We start from the raw sequence: 17,882 nt of genomic DNA, 5'->3' as shown, positions 1-17,882 counted from the left end.
AAAACTGCATAGATGCTTATTGTGAAAATCATGGGCATTACATATCTTTGAGAAGCACACACTGATGATGGGTGTGGCTGCCTGTTTTTAATTCCAGTAACAAAGGAGCCCCAACACAAGCTGGCTAGACTGGATATAACCTAGAGCTCCTGGTATGATTGAGATGCCTGGCCTCAAGAATAAAGTGGAAAAGTGATCAAGGGTAAATCCTAATACCAACCTAGGGGCTTCACATGCATGCTTACACATGTGTAAAACCATGCATGTATGGATCTGCACAACACACACACACACACACACACGCATGAATGCACGCACACACAGAGAGAGACCCAAAAAACATGATTTCTCTTCTTCCTTCTCTGTCTTTCTCTTCTCAGCAGTTGCCCAAATATATAGATATTACTTTTTGCTAGAGTTTTAAAGAAATGATAGTTGAACTTCCTTTAGAGTCTATCTTTAAATCCCTTTATTATTAAGACTAAGAATACACAAAAGGAAACCCAAAGTTCTCCACAACAGTATAATAGAAGAATATGAATAAAAAAGTGTTGTACTCGTCTTTGTGCACATGCTATCTAATGGAGGCAGAGAAGTAGTGTACATGAAATTAGGTGTAAAATTTCCAAATAGGCATCAGTTGTATCTCTATTTTCCAATTTTACAAAGATAATAAATATTTAAGCATACTTTATATTTATAATATACCTTTCTTAGTTTTGAACACAAATGCAAATTTTAGTTTATAAAACTGATCAACTCAACAGTAAAGCAAAATTAAAAGTTAAAAAATGAGATTTTCCTTTGAATTATTTATTTAAGTTTGTTATTTTAGAAAATTCTTTTCTAAGGTTATAAACAGAGAATATAACAAAATTTAAGTTTCTTTGGGAACTCTGCTGTGACATTTTTTTCTACACTGGAAAGACTCACAGGGAAGGAGCACAGGTAGGCATGCTTGGGTGGCAGACATAATGCTTGAGTAGTGGTCACATTTGGTTTCTGTGCCTCTGTGTCTCCTTAGGAAAGAGGATCCCTTTCTGCACAGGACAGCCAAATCATTTTGTGAAATAAACATTCAGGCTTTTCAATGACATATCTCATTTAGTGTAGAAATGCCACAATAGAGCTGATGTGCCTGCAAGGATAAATAAAAAGGCAGAGAACTATGGAGTAGAGGTAAGAGCCTACCTCTCACACAAACTTAGGTGCGGTATAACAAGTAACCACTGAATGTGGTCACAGGGGGATATTTGATTGGAATTGTTCCTTTTACAAGTCGCAACCACACTTCCTGTCCATAATTTAATTCAAATAAGGCATCCCCAGTCAAGACTCTGTCACAGTGTATCTCATTGTCGATATTTTCAGACTCAAATCTAAGCTTGTCTACTCCATCTACCACAAAAAACCCCGAGATGTGAGCACTGAATGACTCAATAGTGTACTTGAATATGTACACTCCAAGGTATGGAATTCTGAACTTGCCAGTTCTTGGGTTATATGAGGCCCCATAATTGACGCTTAGATCATTGAACAGGATAGGCCCAGGTGCCGTCATTCCGTGAGTGTGAGATACGAAAAACGCCACCATTGGAGCATATCTGTAAGATCCTTTGGAAAAATCTGTTCAGGAAAAAACATGACAGGAGTTATTTTTCAGGGTTTTATCTTGTTTTTCTTCCTTTAGCTCTCATTTTATCTCAGTAGTACAGACTTAGCAGAAACATAAAGCTCTCTATCAAACTGAACGATGCCCATGTGTCTGGATGTATGCCTCCACTGTAGGCTAAATGTAGAAACAACTCTCCTGGAGTCTCAGTTTCTCCACTTAGATAAGGCTCGATTGTGACATCTGGCAACTGTCTTGTAGAAATGCCTGCAAGGTCATTTGCATGCTGCATTGCACTGCCTACAGATAAAGAAATTCAAAGTACTGAACAATTATTATAGGATGTGGGAATTCCCTGCAGGAACTGAAACCTCCAGGATGGAGATACAAGGTTCCATGATAATTTCTAGAGGCTGAGAATGACGTGACATGAAGCCAAGCTCACCAAGGAGAAGCAGGCAAAGGTAAGTTGCTATGTAATTAATGCCACATAGACTTAGAAAAGATTTAAAATGAACCAAAATGTACTCTTAGATACAGAAAATCAGTAAGGTCTGATTTGAAATATTCCGTGGCTACTAAAGGTAATATATTTTTAAATGCTGTGTGTGTTTTCTTATTTAAGTCTGGAGTGCTACATTAAACCTTGTTATTATGAATAGTGTGTGTGTGTGTGTGTGTGTGTGTGTGTGTGTGTGTCCCATAGGACAGCTTTTGGGAAATAATTCTCCCCTTTCCCTGTGAGATATGAGTATCCAACTCAAGTGTTAGTTGCCATCTATCTAGCAGCCTTTCCTGTTGAGTAGCCTCAGGGTCGGCAGTGCTACACTCTCAATGCAAATGTGCAACACCAGCGATCGACAGAAGTGAAGAAAAAATGAAAAACAAGCTAAGAAGGTACAAATGGTCTTTCAGAGTATCTCCATCATGTGTTTGTAGGCGACACTGAGAAGCATAGAAGGTGATACTTGTACCTGGTGCTACTGCATTATCTTCCACGATCTTCACGGTGCAAGTGTCTCCCATGAACGGGTGCCGGCAAGCGCAGATGAAGCCGGATCTCCCGCTGATGCATGTGCCACCATTCTGGCATGGGAAGCTGCTGCAGCTGGAATGTCCCTGCGCTACTGAAAAGGAATTACAGCAAAAACGGATAATGGATTTTTGTCTCAAACCCGAGATAATTGAAATGATAAATTTGAAAGAAGGAAAACTGAGTCCTTAGACGGAAGCCACTAACCAGTGTGGGCCTGGGTCATAGTGCAGATCTCTGGCACTCATCAGGGAGGGTAGGGGACTTCATGCAAAACCCTCATATTTGACTCCATTGTGTGATGCAAGGATAATTTTGTGATCAAGTGTATGTGAGTATATTATAATTTTGGTTAACTTTGAAACAGATATAACTATCAAACTACAGGACTAAGCATATTTGACCTAAATAAAAACAAGGGTAATATTTTAAATCAGAGAAGAAATACACTTTTATTTTCTTAAGGATGTGCTATTATTTAAAACATTTAGGCGTTTGTGTGTACATCTGAGTGAATTTATATGTGCCATATATGTGCAGATTCCTGTTCACCTTAGCAGAGGGATTTAGATTTCCTGGAACTAGTGTTATAGGCAGTTTTGAGGTGCATGGCATGGGTGCTGGGGGCAGAACCAGTGTTCTCTGTAGGGGAGTAAGTGCTCTAGTCCTCTCAGCCATTCTTCCAGATCTACCTAGTCAACACTAAAACAAAAGTCTCTCATATTTGATCACCTAAAAATAAAAACTTATTTTGAAAATTAAAATTTTAATGAGTGACAAATTCCAACAAAACTTTTAACCCACAAATTTAGGGACTTATATTTGTATCTCATGAAAGCCCCTGATAATCACACACAAGAATATTTCTGAGGTTACAGTTTGAGTAGTACACATAAAATACTTAATTTCTCTAGAACTCCAAGTTACAATGACAGGCACAAACATAATGTAAAATTATGATAATTTGTCAGAGAATTCGTCAGAGAAATATGCTGAAAAAAAATCTTTCCTTTACTTGCCACAGTTACTGTTATAGCACCATCTTGTGGCAGTAATGCACATTTAAAATTCTCTCCTTTCCGATTGTGATTGTAGATAACTTACATTTTGGGTCCCACATAGCCTGCTCTATCATATGTAATGGTTGGACTTCACATGTGAAAGAAATGACATTTGTCTGAGCCTGGCTTATTTTGCTCACATTGATGACATCTAGTTCCATTTAAATTTTCTACATATGCATTATTATTATTACTATTATTTTACAGTTGAACAAACCTTCATTTGTGTATGTGTGTATGTGTGTGTGCATGTGTATGCATGACACACTTTTCCTGAGTGTGTGTTCAGCTGTGTTATTAGGTGGATATGTGTACATGTGGAGATCAGAGGTTGGTGTGGGGTTTGTTTTTGATCACTCTCCACCTGAGTTTTTGACCTTGCCTTTCATTAAATCTGTATATTATTGATTTGGCTACTATGGCTGGCTAACAAGTCCCACAATATTCCCACCTCCAACCCAATTCTGGGGTTACAAACACAAGCTATGCCTGGCTATTTACGTGGGTGCTGAGGATCAGATCCTCATGGGTATATGTCAGATACTTTATTTACTGAGTCACATCCCTTGTGAATATATATATATATATATATATATATATATATATATATATATTTGTAATTTGTTTTGTCTAACAATTGTTTTATGTATGTGTATATTCTCTGTTTCTAAAGGTGTTATTAGTGATTCATTCAAAGTGTCAAACTTCATGCCTGTATTAAGGATTTTTAAAGAGAATATGTTAGTATGTTCCTGGAAAACTCTAAAATGATTTGAATTTTCTTGACATATTCTCTATAAACTACTTCTCTCATCTAGAAAAGTATTTAAACAGCTTAGGTAATAAATTTTAAATATATGTGAAATAGATTTCATCATATATATGTTGTATGATATATATGTATACATACAATACATTTATATGTATACATACAATACATTACATAATATATACATACAATATATTTGAAGAAAAATGTGTTAATCTAGCCTGTATTTCTTAAACGCTTTTGTCCCTTGAATCAGGCTTCTAGCTTTTCATTTGCAGTTAGCTATTATTTTAGAACTTAGCTTACTACTTGAAAGCTTGAAAACAACCAGCAAGTCTTCATTACTTGTTGAAATGTGAATTCTTATCTGCAAAGCACTAGTTCCATTGGTCTTTCCATCCTCTGAACAAGCACCAAGATCGACTCCTGGGAGCTGCTTCATTAACGAGCTTCACTAGCAATGGTTGATTACACAATACAGTTGCAGGATAATGAATTATTTCTGCAGATTGATCGGCTCTACAATTCTTACTTTCCCAGATGAGGAAGTCAATCAGTCTCATTTATAGTCTCACTCACTGTCATAACAGTCTTGTGAAGACATCAAACCTATTCCAGGGAGGAAAAAGTCAAGGCTCTGTGATATGATGGCTTTTTCCTCCATTTCTACTCATTCCAATCCCTTCTTCAAGGACAAGATTTCTTCTTGCTATTCAGTGTCTTGTGTGCACACTCAACTCTCCCTCCCCTGTCCTGTTACTTCCTGTGATGGAGTCTCACTTTGTTCTCGTCTCTTAGCACTGCAGAGCATGTTACTTGTCCTTCATCCCAATTGTTCTGTGGAGTCACTAATCTGCAAGAATGGCTTCAATTCTGTCTAGTTGAGGAACTGAACTTTATCCTATTACTGCAGTAGTCCAAACTTCCTGTAACCATACAGTTGCCTACTATGATTTTTTCCCTGTGCCTCCTGTTCATCTACCAGGATGCCTCCTGGCTTCTGCAACTGTGTCTATGGTTTCTCTTTTAGGTTGCCTTTTTTGCCTCACTTGCTACATAAATTATTTCTGGCTTTAAAGCTGTAGAGACAGTAACTCACATTTTAACATGTACTATCCCTGATACCTAGTACTGAACACGTAATACCGACTGAATGTTGGTAGTAGAGACTACAGTGATAATTGCTAATTGCCACTTTTGAAGCAGTTTCACATTTCTTCCAAAGCAAAATAAGTTCAAACTTTGTCATAACAGGTCATTGTGGGGCATTGAGCTGAGAGACAACCAGGTGTCTGGTTGAAAGAGCTTCTGAACCCCGGAAACCCTTTAGGGACAGCAGGAGTTCAGCTCGATTCCTAGCCCCCTGGCTTTCTCAGCTTCCGCCCTTCACAGCCCCTCCCACAGAGAGGTTGAGAGGTCTATGACCATCGGTCACGTAGGAATGGTGCCCCAGCCTCTCCTTACATGCATATGAGGCATCCCCAAAAACCTCAGACTAAGCCAATGGGGTTACCTGCTGCTAAAACCTTCATCCACCCCAAACTGTATATATTGAGCTTAATTGAGAAGTAAAGCACGCACAAGAATCATCCTGTTGTCTGAGAGCTTCTGTCGTGGACCCTCCCCTCTTCGCCAGCTAGCTGGCTCCACAGTTGTTAACACTGGGCAAGGGATCTACTCTCTTTCCCTGCTACCTAGCCGGCACTTCCTGGCTTAGCAAAGAGCTGTAACACTTCAGAACCCACCAGCTCTCCTGGAACCTGCCTGGGACACCAGGCTGCCTCCTTGCCAGCTAGTCGGCTCCTTATCAGCCCAGCCTGGGCCTGGACCAGTTCAGTGTAGAGAGACAGGGGCAACACCTGGGAGAGACCGGTCATCGACAGGGTGACAGAGGCAGTGGCGGGGGCAGGCAATATCCCCTCCCGCTCGATCTCTGTGTCCTTTGGCCTCAGCCTCCCTATCAGGTCGGGACGGAGATCTACAGACAGCGGAAACGCAGGCTGGAGGCAGCGCAGAGACAGTAGCAAGCCCTCCCTGCTCTCACCCTGTACCCAGTCGGGAGATAGTTGTGGTACATCCTCCAGAACAAGGGTCCTACAGGTCACCTGTACTCTGATGTTATTTAAGGGCTTAAAAGTTTATATTAATTCATTTGTACATGTGTTTATGAATAATACTAACTTGTCTTTCCTGTCCATAGAAACTATACCTTGTTTTATTTTGTGTGAATGTGTCAGCAACCCATCCCAGCTTAGATATCAGTTCCACATTTATGTTGTCTGTTTATCATCCAATCAGTGCTGAAATATATCACGACTCCATTTCAGGTATATGGTCTCACAGACAAGCAAGCATGGTTGATGACAGTATTCCAGTTGGACTACATATAGGTTGCTACAACTCGAATTTTTACATCCTGTGACTCATATTGTTCTCCTTTATTTCTACAGTACTTTAAAAATGGTTAGGTGTTCAATAGGCAATTCATTCTGGAAGTAACATAAAAAAATGAACTCCAATAAAACAATTTTGTCACCTTCCTCATCCCTGATGTTAAAGCTACTTTCAGTCTGTCAGTTATTGTCCAATACTGTATGTGGTCTTCCACTGAACTTATCACATTTGATTATAATTGTTCATGTGGCTTTACTTCCAACAGAATATCATACTTTATTATATCAAGGCTCACAGTTTGCTCCTTAAACACATCACTATGAATTCACACAGTGGGGGACATATGCAAAATGGCAAAGCCTTGAAGTATAAATGAACAAGTTCCAATTGGTGGTTAGTTCCTTATCCAAATTCTGCCTTCTCAGTTTCACAAATATCATATGGGTGTGATGGGAATCATTACAATTAGTTGAGTAGTTTTACCAGCTCAACATTCTGCTATCTTGTGCAAGTAGCAGGGCTAATCTTTCAATGCTAACTTCCCTACGTGAAACATGACTAAAATTAATTTTCTGTTGTCTTCAGATAGTTTGGGAATTTCTGTTTATTCTGGCCTCTGCTTTTTGATCTCTAGTTTGTAGTCCATTTACAGTCTCTTCTACATCTATATTTCAAAAAGGTCTGTGATAATTTTGAGCACACTATAGCTGTCCTTCTATTTCAGAGCACCTTGCCTTTATGAACACTTGCCAACTGTGATTGTAACTGCCTGCTACATGGGTCAGGTGCATGAAGATAGATGCTGACTTGAATGAATACCCCATCTACTTAGTCTTTCTCAGAACTCACTCAGAACTAATTCAAAAGGAGTTTTGCGACCAAACTCACACTCTGTGTTCTTCTACGTTATTCTTATTTGTATTTATTACATATGAGACAGACTGTATAATTTATAAAACATGGTTATATACACAAACTATTAATATTATTATTTTATTTTATGATTTTATTATTTACTTCTGTTTTAGCATCATTATATTACTTTATGTTACTTCATTTAAACCAGCAGTTCTCAACCTGTGGGGCATGACACCTTTGTGGTCAAATACCCATTTTACCAAGGACTCATAACAGATATTCTGCGTATTAGAAATTTGCATATGACTCATAACAGTAGTAAAATTACAGTTATGAAGTAGCAATGAAATAATTTTATGGTTGGGGTCACCACAACATGAGAACTGTATTAAAGGGTTAAATGATAACATTGCCAAGAGCTAGTAACTGATCCCTTCTCATGATGGCACAATGGAGGTCCAAGAGGCTTAGTGAGGGGTTCTGCCCTGCAGCCTTTGGACAGCTTCACAGCACACAGGTGAGAGTAAACTGTCACTCTCTGTACAACTTTGTCACATGCTCTCACATGTTCACTTTTCTTTATATTTCATTCTGATTCTAGTGACAAAATTCTTCTGCTCTTATACTGCTTCCCTGTTTATTACATAAGACTTATGCTTCTATTATTAAAATTATTATTAATTATTATTAAAAGTGTCAAAGTGCATGTATTTAAATTTATCCTACTTACACATATTGAGCTCACTAACATAAATGTATAGAATTACTCTAGGCACTAACATGATTTGGGATTTTTTTTAAACAAAGGTATAAGATTGTTGAGGTTTTGACTTTTACTGTCTATTGTAATGCTAAGTGAGGGCCCCCAAAATCTGGAGTCTGCAGTAGTCCATGGCACCCTGCCTCCAAGTTAATTTTGATTGGTAAATAAACATGTCAACAGCCAATAGCTGGGAGAAGAGACAAAGGTGGGGAGGAAGTTTTCACAGGCTTAGTGAGAGTAGAGACCACAAAGAAAGAAGAAGAGAAAAAGAAGGAAGCAGCCATGGAAGAACGTGCAGGCAGGACAGCCTGAGACTCCATGGGCTAAAGGTCAAGAGAACATGACCATGTGGGCTGGCCAATTGGAGCTAAGAACAGCCCAGATGATCAATAAAACATAGTAAGTGATAATGACAACATGGAGGGTAGGCTGTTGCCCAACTATTCTGTTGCCTAAGGATATTTAAAAATATAAAGGCTGTGTGTGTACTTTCATCTGGGAACATAAATAGTTAAAGGTGGACAAAAACCCTGCTACAGGTTTTATAGAAATAATTACAACATAAGATAAACTTAGTTTATGTCAACTTGACACAAACTAGAGTCTTGGAAAGAGAAACACCCCTACCAGATTTGTCAGTGCGATGTCTGTGGAGTGTTTTCTTAATTAATGATTACTGTGGGAGGGTTTAATCCAGTATGGGCAGTGGGTCCTGGGTAATAAAAGAAACAAATTTAGCAACTCCTGGAATGTAAGCAGCATTCCTTCTGCTTCACTTCCTGTCTCTAGGCTCCTTCCTTGAGTTCCTGCCCTGATTTCCCTTGGTGATAGCGTTACCTGAAAGTGTAAGGTGAAAAAACCCCTTTCTTCCCTCAGGTGATTTTGGTCATGGTATTTATCACATGAAAAAGAAACAAATTAGAGTAAAGTGTGATGGGTGTCTCACTAGCTTAATGGTGGAGGAGATCAAATGACTATTTGTCAAAGCTTATAGTCTGTATATAGATGTCAGCAAAAGTAGCTGTGGCAACTTATAACAGAAAGAAAGAAAGAAATGAAAGAAAAGAAAAGAGAACAGTATTTTGGGAGTCTTGATTTCCTACTTAGGATGAACAACCACAAGGAAATAGTTGTAACACAGCTGGCAATTGTGTTAGACTCTTTGTGCTGTCTCCACATCTGATTTGAGCATTCAGTAATTGTAGTGGTTTGAATGAGATGTCTTCCATAGGCTTACATGTTTGAATGCTTAGGTACCAGGAAGTAGAACAATTTGAGAGGATTAGAAAAACTAGGGGGTGTGGTCTTGTTGGAGAAAGTGTGTAACTGGGAATGGGCTTTGAGGTTTCAGAAGTCTACACCAGACTCAGTATCCTCCCCCCTTCCTTCTCTCTTCCCTCTTTCTTCCCTCTCTCCACTCTCTGTCTTTCTCAGCCTATGGATCAGAATATAGCTATTAGCTACTGCTCCAATGCCTGCCTGCATGTCACCCTACAATTATGCTCCCCACCATAATACACTAAACCTCTGAAACTATAAGCAAGCCCCAATTAAATGCTTTCTCTTACAAAAATTGCCTTGGTTATAGTAGCTCTTCAGAGAAATAGAACAGTGACTAAGATGGTATCCATTTATCTTTGTTAGATTTTGCGATTAATATTTTTATTTTTCTCCAAATGCTCTGGAATACAATGTTCTTCAAAACTACTGCACTGGGCCTCTAAACCACTGTCTGCACAAATGTGAAACGTGTGGACCTAATACTCTAAAATGTAGGTGTCATTGCTTGTTAAAACCTTCTATTGTGAAATATATCTGTGTATGTATTTTGTGTGTAGATAGAACAACATTGAGGACCTTTTATAAGTTGTTTTTGAGAATGCAAATTGATTTCTGAAAAGAATCTGGGTAACATTTATTCAATTCTCTTGAAAGATGGACTGTGTTCCAATAATCTTGCTTTTTAGGCTTTATTCACAGAGAGCTCTGTTTGTGTAGCAATATTTACTTTAGAGTAAAATTGAAAATGATCCAAAAGATAAAAATAAAATACAGGTATGTAACTGTAGGTGGATTTTTTGCACCCCATGGAGATGCCATATAAGAGCTGAGATATGAAATGAGCTTGATTTCTTCTGGAATCCAAGCTCAGACACTCACTGATGAGAAAGCTATGTAAATGCGTTTTAGCACAACACTACACTTTACCATGACATGATTAAAGACAAATTATTTGTGTTTACTGTACCTGTAATCTGGGAAGTTGTTTAACAATATTTTTCTTGAGCTATGTTTGAATTCTGATATTACTCAAACAGATTTTTGAAAAATAAAATAATAAATAAATGGACACATAATTTTGTCTATGTAATCTCTTCCTTACTGACAATCAGTTTATTGAGATCGTAAAGCACTGCTGATGTTGCCTTTGTGTTATCAAATTATTCTTTAACACTAGGTTGCTGAACACTTTTCCTAAGTTCTAATATGCTTTAGTGGGTAAAAAAATGTACCTGGATATCAATATCTAATGAGCCAGTGCTTCCAGACCCTCTTCTGAAACCTTGGTTACTGGTATTTTCACCTGATTAGTTTTTATTACATTGAGAATTTCCAAACAAGATTGGCCTGCTGATTTCTCTCAAGTCTGTATTAAAAAAAATTCAAATTTTATTTATTGATTGATGATTGTGTATGTGTGTGAGTGTGTGTATAGGACATTGGATGTCCTTTGTGGCCTTACTCCTTTGAAACAAGGAATGGGAAGTCTACTGTTTATTTCAGCTAGGCTTGCAAGAAAGCTTAAGGTCCATTTACCTACACCTCTTCCAATGCGGGGATCACTATCATGTGCATCACTCCTTGTGGGTTTGTATGGGTGTTGTGTAATCAAGCTTAGGTCTTTATGTTTGCAGAACATATAAGCTTACCCACTGAGCCATCTCCCCAGGTCTAGGAGTTCAAATTAGTACTTTAAATTATGCAGTGTAAAAAGAATTTTCATATCAGTATTGACTAATCGTAAAAAAATAATTTGATACTTAATACATAAAATATAATGACATTTTGAAGTGTTTCAAATGAAAAATACAATTAATGAGCAGCAAAAAATAGATTGTTTTTAATGTGAGCAGCAGTTAGTAATCTCTCCAATCTTTGTGTTAACTAAGGAAGCTCCTGTGATTCTAGCATATGCAAGCATGCAAGCCTAGGTGGTGGGAAGGTAAACACAGCTAAAAACTGTTCAATTCCCTACCTACCCCCCCACCCCCCCGCATTACCATCAGACAAAATGTTACAAATTTTAGTTCTGGCTGGTACCTCATGGGGAAGGCACCCAGGCACCTCTCTCACCTCATCATACTGAGCTCTATAAAACATATTCTGGTCTTTTTTAAAAAAAATAAAATACAACATTGTTCATTTAATATTCTCTTCAACTCTTTTATATTTTATCTTATAGGAAAAAGTGAAGCCATTCCTAGTAGATAGGCTTATAACCAATTCTGATACAAGGAATATCTTTAAGACTTCCACGCATACAAAAGAGCTAATCTTGAAAGAAGTGGGCTAGCTGTAGAAAAGAAGGGGATTAGAGAGAAGTGAAAGGAATATAATACATGATAAACATGCATAAAAATGTCATGGTGAAAGCTGTTATTCTTTACAAATCATATAAAATCATATACACTATCTAAAACACAAAAAGAAGTTGGGTGTGAAGGAAAAGAAATTCATATATATATATATATATATATATATATATATGAGTTAAACTGAGAAAAAGTTGTATCATTCTTACATAGTTGCTTTGTACTTAGAATTTGTTCTTTCACGTAAGTGATTGCCTTTGTAGAAGATGAGCTTCTATGCCTGCTAAGCACAGTATGCTTACTGACAGCTGTTGAAATCCAAGGGGCTTCTCTAAGAAGAAATATGGTGCACATTCTCCTACAGTTTTTCTTACTTTATTAAAAAGCATAAAGACACTGTTCCCTTCATGTAGGGAACACAGAGAAGCCTATTGGTAATTTTTTGAGTCTTTATGATTTTTTTTGTCATAGCTCGCTCTGTCTCTCTGTCTCTGTGTGTGTGTGTCTGTGTGTTTGTGTGTGTCTATGTATGTGTGTGTGTGTATGTTTTAAGTATAATTTTAGCTGTGAGCCCAACTAATTCCAGGCACTGTAGTTATACCTGAGGATCACTGAATGTGTGTGGTTCTCAGACTTTCTAATATAGATGATGAATTCTAAATTCATTCAACCTTCATAACTGAAGTGCCTTCCTCAATGGCTCACAGTCTTTCTGTTTGAGACAGGGTCTCTTCCCTGAATCTAAATCTTAACATTTCTGCTAGACTGGTTGGCCAATGAGCTCCAGAGACCTGTCTGTCTCTGATCCACTGTGCTAGGGCTATAGATGTTCACAGCGGTGCCTGGCTGTTTGCATGGATTTGGGCCTTCTACTCAGGCCCACAGGCTTTCATAGCAGGTACTTTGCCCTGTGAGTCATCCTCCAGCCCCTCAGGTGCTTTAGCCACCATTCCTAGTTTTATTACCTTATCTAGTCTTTGTTGGTCCCGCCAGCTTATAGTCCACAGTAGCAGAACCAGGTTACCATGTGAGCAAACAAAGATCTACCTGAAAGGATCCAGTCCTAAGAAAGTGAATTCATGAAAGTGATTGCTACTTGGAACTGGGCCAAGGCTTCTCTATTCTCTTGGCAGCATTATTGGTGTCTTAATTGAGATGCAATAAAGAAATTTTAATTATTAACCTCAATAAATAAGACTATAAAATTTGACTGATAAATAAAGGAGTAACTAAATAGCAAGAAGTTTTATCAGGGCTTCAATCAGTAAAATAAAAATCAGAGCTACGTTATTTCCTATTAACTGCTTAATTCAAGTATCAAGTCAATCATTCGAGTGAGAGAACTCAGCAACATCTGTTGATGGTATCCTCTCATTACACCCTTTCTGAACTTCAGAATTCATTTCTCTCTTCTGCACATGCCCTGCATCCAGGCTGTGAACAGTGGTTGTTCTCACCAGTGCCAAATAGCAGTACGTCTCCCAGTGACCACAGTAGAGTACCAACTGCAGTCCCTTCTTTTCAGCAGAAGAAATAGATGCAGAAGGAGAATGTTTTTTGATTGCTTGTTTGTTGTGTTCTATTTTAAGGCTACTAACTAAAATAGAAACTTAGTGCTACAGTGAGGACCAGAATGAAGACCTAACTCTCGGGTCCCTACTCTTTCCACTGCTCATGTGTTCTGTTGATTACACCGTCAGAGCAGTATTCAAGTCTCCTTCCAATTACCTCTTCTTACCCTCACTATGTCAGCCCACATTTAATCAGCATGGTCCTAACTTGTATCCCACTGTTGGTCTGTGAGACGATAATTGGCACCAGAAGCTCCATGCTTCTGAATCATAATGTCACTGCACCCAAACCAGTGCTCTAAACTTTCAAAGGTATCTCACTTTTTAGAAAATCATAGATAAGTGCATTTTTGTTTGTCTTTTACATTCATTGCTTTCTGGGGTCTACTTAAATCCAATTCCTAACTAGTCACTTAAGGCAGTCATTTTCTGGAGATATTTATTTAGAAATTATTTCAAATTGTAACCACTAAACACCCACATTAATTTATGGCCTTACTTAAGAAACTCATTGTATAATACATTTCTTTAACTAGCTATATAGAGAGATGCTTTTATTATGAACAAGTTTAGCTATTTTGTAGTGTTCTGGTAAGAAAGAGTTGAAACATGTAGACAGGACATCTACTAGGGTCCAGCTGTGCATTGACATCTAATGTACATTCAATCAGATGAAATAGAGTATATCAGTCACCTTGCAACCTACTCTGCTCAAATATGAGTAAGTGCCTCTCATGCCTCAGCCTGGCTATACATCAGGATCTACTCAATAGCATGCAACCTATAGCATGAAAGAGGTTCAAAGTTGTTTTTTAATTCCTGCTTACCTGGATGAGTAACAGTATCTGTGTTCCTTTGTGTTCGTCCTATCAGGATGGTGGTCATGTTCACTGTTTTCTTAAGAGTGTTGGGTTTCTTCTGCAGTTTTATTTGCTTCTGAGGCTTGACAATATTTGCCAGACTATCAGCTAAGAATCGATCAACATTCCAAGTTAAATTAGATAGGGCAGCTTGAGTTTTTATTTCAACTATTGATTCCACAAGTTCTGTCAGACTTTTCTGAGAACTGTGATTGTCTGGCAGAGAGTCTTTGTTCCACATGGGTATGGGTGCATTCTGTCCATATGTACTTATAGAAGCATTATGGCATGACACTGAAAGCTCATGGACAGTTTTATTAAGCAAGGAGAAACTCACTGAAAGATGGATGGATTTTGCTTCCAGTGCCTTAAATCTGGTATTTAATACCTTCAGCTGAAGATCAACATCTCTCTCATTTGGTAGTATTCCACCTTTTTTAAATGAAATATAGTAAGGTATGAGTGTCTTGGTAACTTTAGATTCAATGCCTTGCAAACGAGTTTCAAACTCTTTGGCAATCTTTGTTACTGAGAGCATATTTTCTCCTAAATAACTCATGTTTTGCTGACATTTGTTCACCTGGGAAGTGGTTTCATTGAACATTTGATAAATCTTTTGAAAGTTTAACTGGCTTAGTTTCTCATCTTTAGGAATAGCTGTAAGGGCTTTAGCAATTTGCAAGATAAAATTATACTTCTGATTGTCATTGACCAAAGTCTGAATAGAATCATTCAACTGTTGGAATTTAGAAATAAATGTTAAAATAGTGTCCATATTTTGGTTATACTCACAAGCCTTGGAAATACATGTCGTAGCACTTAAAGTCTCCTTTAACACATAGTTATCTTGAACAAAATTGATGGCATTGTTTATAACAGTCATTGTCTTATTTAGGCCCTCTTCTGTTTCTAAGGCATGGTCACTGATATGTCTTTTAAAGGCTTCACCTTGGCTCTGCACTTCATTTCTGAGTAAGTTGTGTCTTTTTGTAAGTTCTTTGGTAAGAACATTCAGTTGGTTGATGGCACCAATCAGGTTTTGTAACTCTCTGCGTGTAACTGTGGGTTCCTTTGGCTCACGTATAACCTGTTGTTGAAGTGATGACCTCTGCTCCAGCAAAGGCTGGAGGATCTCCATGTCATATGTCAAATCATTCAGCTGCTCACTCATTTTTTCTACCTTGATGTCCATGGGGAAGATAACCTCAGATAATGTTTGATTTAACAGATGCAGATTTTCTTCTGTGTCCCTGAGTTGAAATTTAAAGTCATTCCTGCATTTAGATAGCATTTCTTCACATTCTCCCCTGGATGATTCTTTCTCCATTTCCAAAAGGATGGTGAGGTTGCTGACTTTGCTCTCTTGGATATGCAAATCACTGAGCATCTGCAGTAGCATCAGACCTTGCTTGCTTGCTGTCTCCTGTAGCACAGATATATACTTAGTGACATTCCTGTTGACTGATTCCTCAGTGGCAACATTCTCTGTTCCTGATACTTGTAGAACTGATAACAGCTGTGTGTGTGCTTCTTGCATTTTAGAGAGAGTTTCATTGAGGGATTGGTGATATAGAACAATCTGTGAGTGTTCTTGTTTTAGTGCTCCTTCAAAATGAGATTGCTTTGCTTCCAGTTCCTTTACAGGCTTCTCACAGGTCAGTGCCATTTCCTGCCTGATGTTCGTGATGCTGTTCATTAAATCTGTGATGTCCTTCCATGTGGGCTGATTTTCTTGCATTAAAGCAGTGTCTTGATGGGCTGTCACTGAAACAAAGGACTGGTTCACTTGTAGAACTGCCTGCCTGGTACTTTCCAGGTCCTCTGATAGACTTGACACAGTCTTGAAGACCTTGGCAATAGTCTCCTGCATGTCATCTTGGAAGACTTTAAATTGTTCTTTTACTATATTTTTTAGCAGATCGTCAATTCTCTTTGATTTTAGAGCTGTAGAGAACAAGATAATAAATAGTAAACACATAAGTTTTAATCAGAAGCATCTGTAGAGAGATTAAAGTTTTAAAATCAAACACTAATCACATGTATTAATGAAAATAATTTTTCTTCATGTACATTTATGACATTTGAAAAAAATTCTAGAATTCATAAGAGATAACCACATTCTAGATAGAAATCTGACATAAAAAGTCAATTATCATGTAGAAAAACAGTATACACCAATGATTCTGAAGGCAAAAGGCAAAAGAAAACTGCTATTCACTGCAGTGACAGAGGCTGCTTTACAGAAATTCCAGGTCTAGTTATGATGAAAACAGGTGGGCCTGTACTTTTGTATGAGTAAATACCTGGTGTTAGTATATGAGTCTATTGTCTAGTATCTAGTAATTAGTACAAGGCTTACATTTTGAACTCACAAGTGTTCGAAAATCACAGAGAAAAACTTTAAACAGTGGAGGGAAATAGAGATATTCATAAGACTTCAAAATTGTTTACAATAACAGGAAGTGAAATTAGTTGTTTTTACAAAATGAGTGACATTCACAACAGGAATTTAAGATGTGTTTATTACATGACATTTTCTTTTGGCATAAAAAGAAAGGAAAAATTTCTAGTACTTAACACATGATAGTATTTCCAACACTTAGAAATATATCTGATCACACACTGAGACTGTGTGAAACAAGAAAGAAAGAAAGAAAGAAAGAAAGAAAGAGAGAGAGAGAGAGAGAGAGAGAGAGAGAGAGAGAGAGAGAGAGAGAGAGAAGGAAGGAAGGAAAGAAAGAAAGAAAGAAAGAAAGAAAGAAAGAAAGAAAGAAAGAAAGGAAGAAAAGAGATTTGGAAAAGAAAGGGGATGGAGGTGAAGGAAAATGGTCTGAATTATTCCAGACAATAAAAATAGAAAGCTAATATTTGAAAAGTTTAAAATAAAACCAAAACCAACCAACCAAAAAATTTTGCTCTCTCACACAGAAACAACAGGAAAAATAAAACATATAATCATAAAGTCTAGCTACAAAGAATTATAAATAGAATAAATATTCATTAAAATTTACCAAAAATGTACAATGATGATATATGAGATTCAGGCAACAAAGGATTTTAAAAAGAAAGTTTTGTTCAGTGGGCCATCACCACAAAAGTTATAGCTATCAGGCAGCCAGTTCCCAACATTGGTGAATGGGCTCCATGGTATCACATTTTAAAAAGTATTTAGCATACATGAAGAATAACATATAAAGTGTTGTAAAAGAGAAATTTTAGAAGAACAAAATGTCTTTCTTGAATGCCTTAATTATTTTGGTACAAAAATATTCTGTAAACACTATTCCTGGAAATGTATTAAAAAGATTAGGTTTGCTAAGTATAGAAAAGCACAAAAGAATAAGAATATAAAACTCATGAAATATCAT

At 37.5% G+C, this 17,882-nt stretch overlaps 1 protein-coding gene across 3 annotated transcripts in view; it reads right to left on the bottom strand.

Moving 5' to 3' along the window:
* Positions 1 to 459: 459 nt before the first annotated feature.
* Positions 460 to 17,882, bottom strand: part of Mmrn1 (multimerin 1) — a 48,546-nt gene continuing 31,123 nt past the window's right edge. For 2 of the 3 annotated variants that reach the window (XM_076939863.1, XM_076939865.1), the window contains exons 7-9: positions 14,482 to 16,458; positions 2,587 to 2,739; positions 460 to 1,626 (exon numbers count right to left, since the gene is read on the bottom strand). In XM_076939863.1, the coding sequence (XP_076795978.1) occupies positions 1,205 to 1,626; positions 2,587 to 2,739; positions 14,482 to 16,458 (2,552 nt within the window). In that variant the 3' untranslated portion in view covers positions 460 to 1,204. The remainder of the gene's footprint in view (positions 1,627 to 2,586; positions 2,740 to 14,481; positions 16,459 to 17,882) is intronic. The other variant, XM_076939864.1, reaches the window with a different exon arrangement.

The sequence above is a fragment of the Arvicanthis niloticus genome, chromosome 9, assembly GCF_011762505.2.
Source record: "Arvicanthis niloticus isolate mArvNil1 chromosome 9, mArvNil1.pat.X, whole genome shotgun sequence".
NCBI classification, from domain to species: Eukaryota; Metazoa; Chordata; class Mammalia; order Rodentia; family Muridae; genus Arvicanthis; species Arvicanthis niloticus.
The sequence above is the reverse complement of the archived record's forward strand: the minus strand, read 5'-3'. Positions and strand labels throughout refer to the sequence as shown.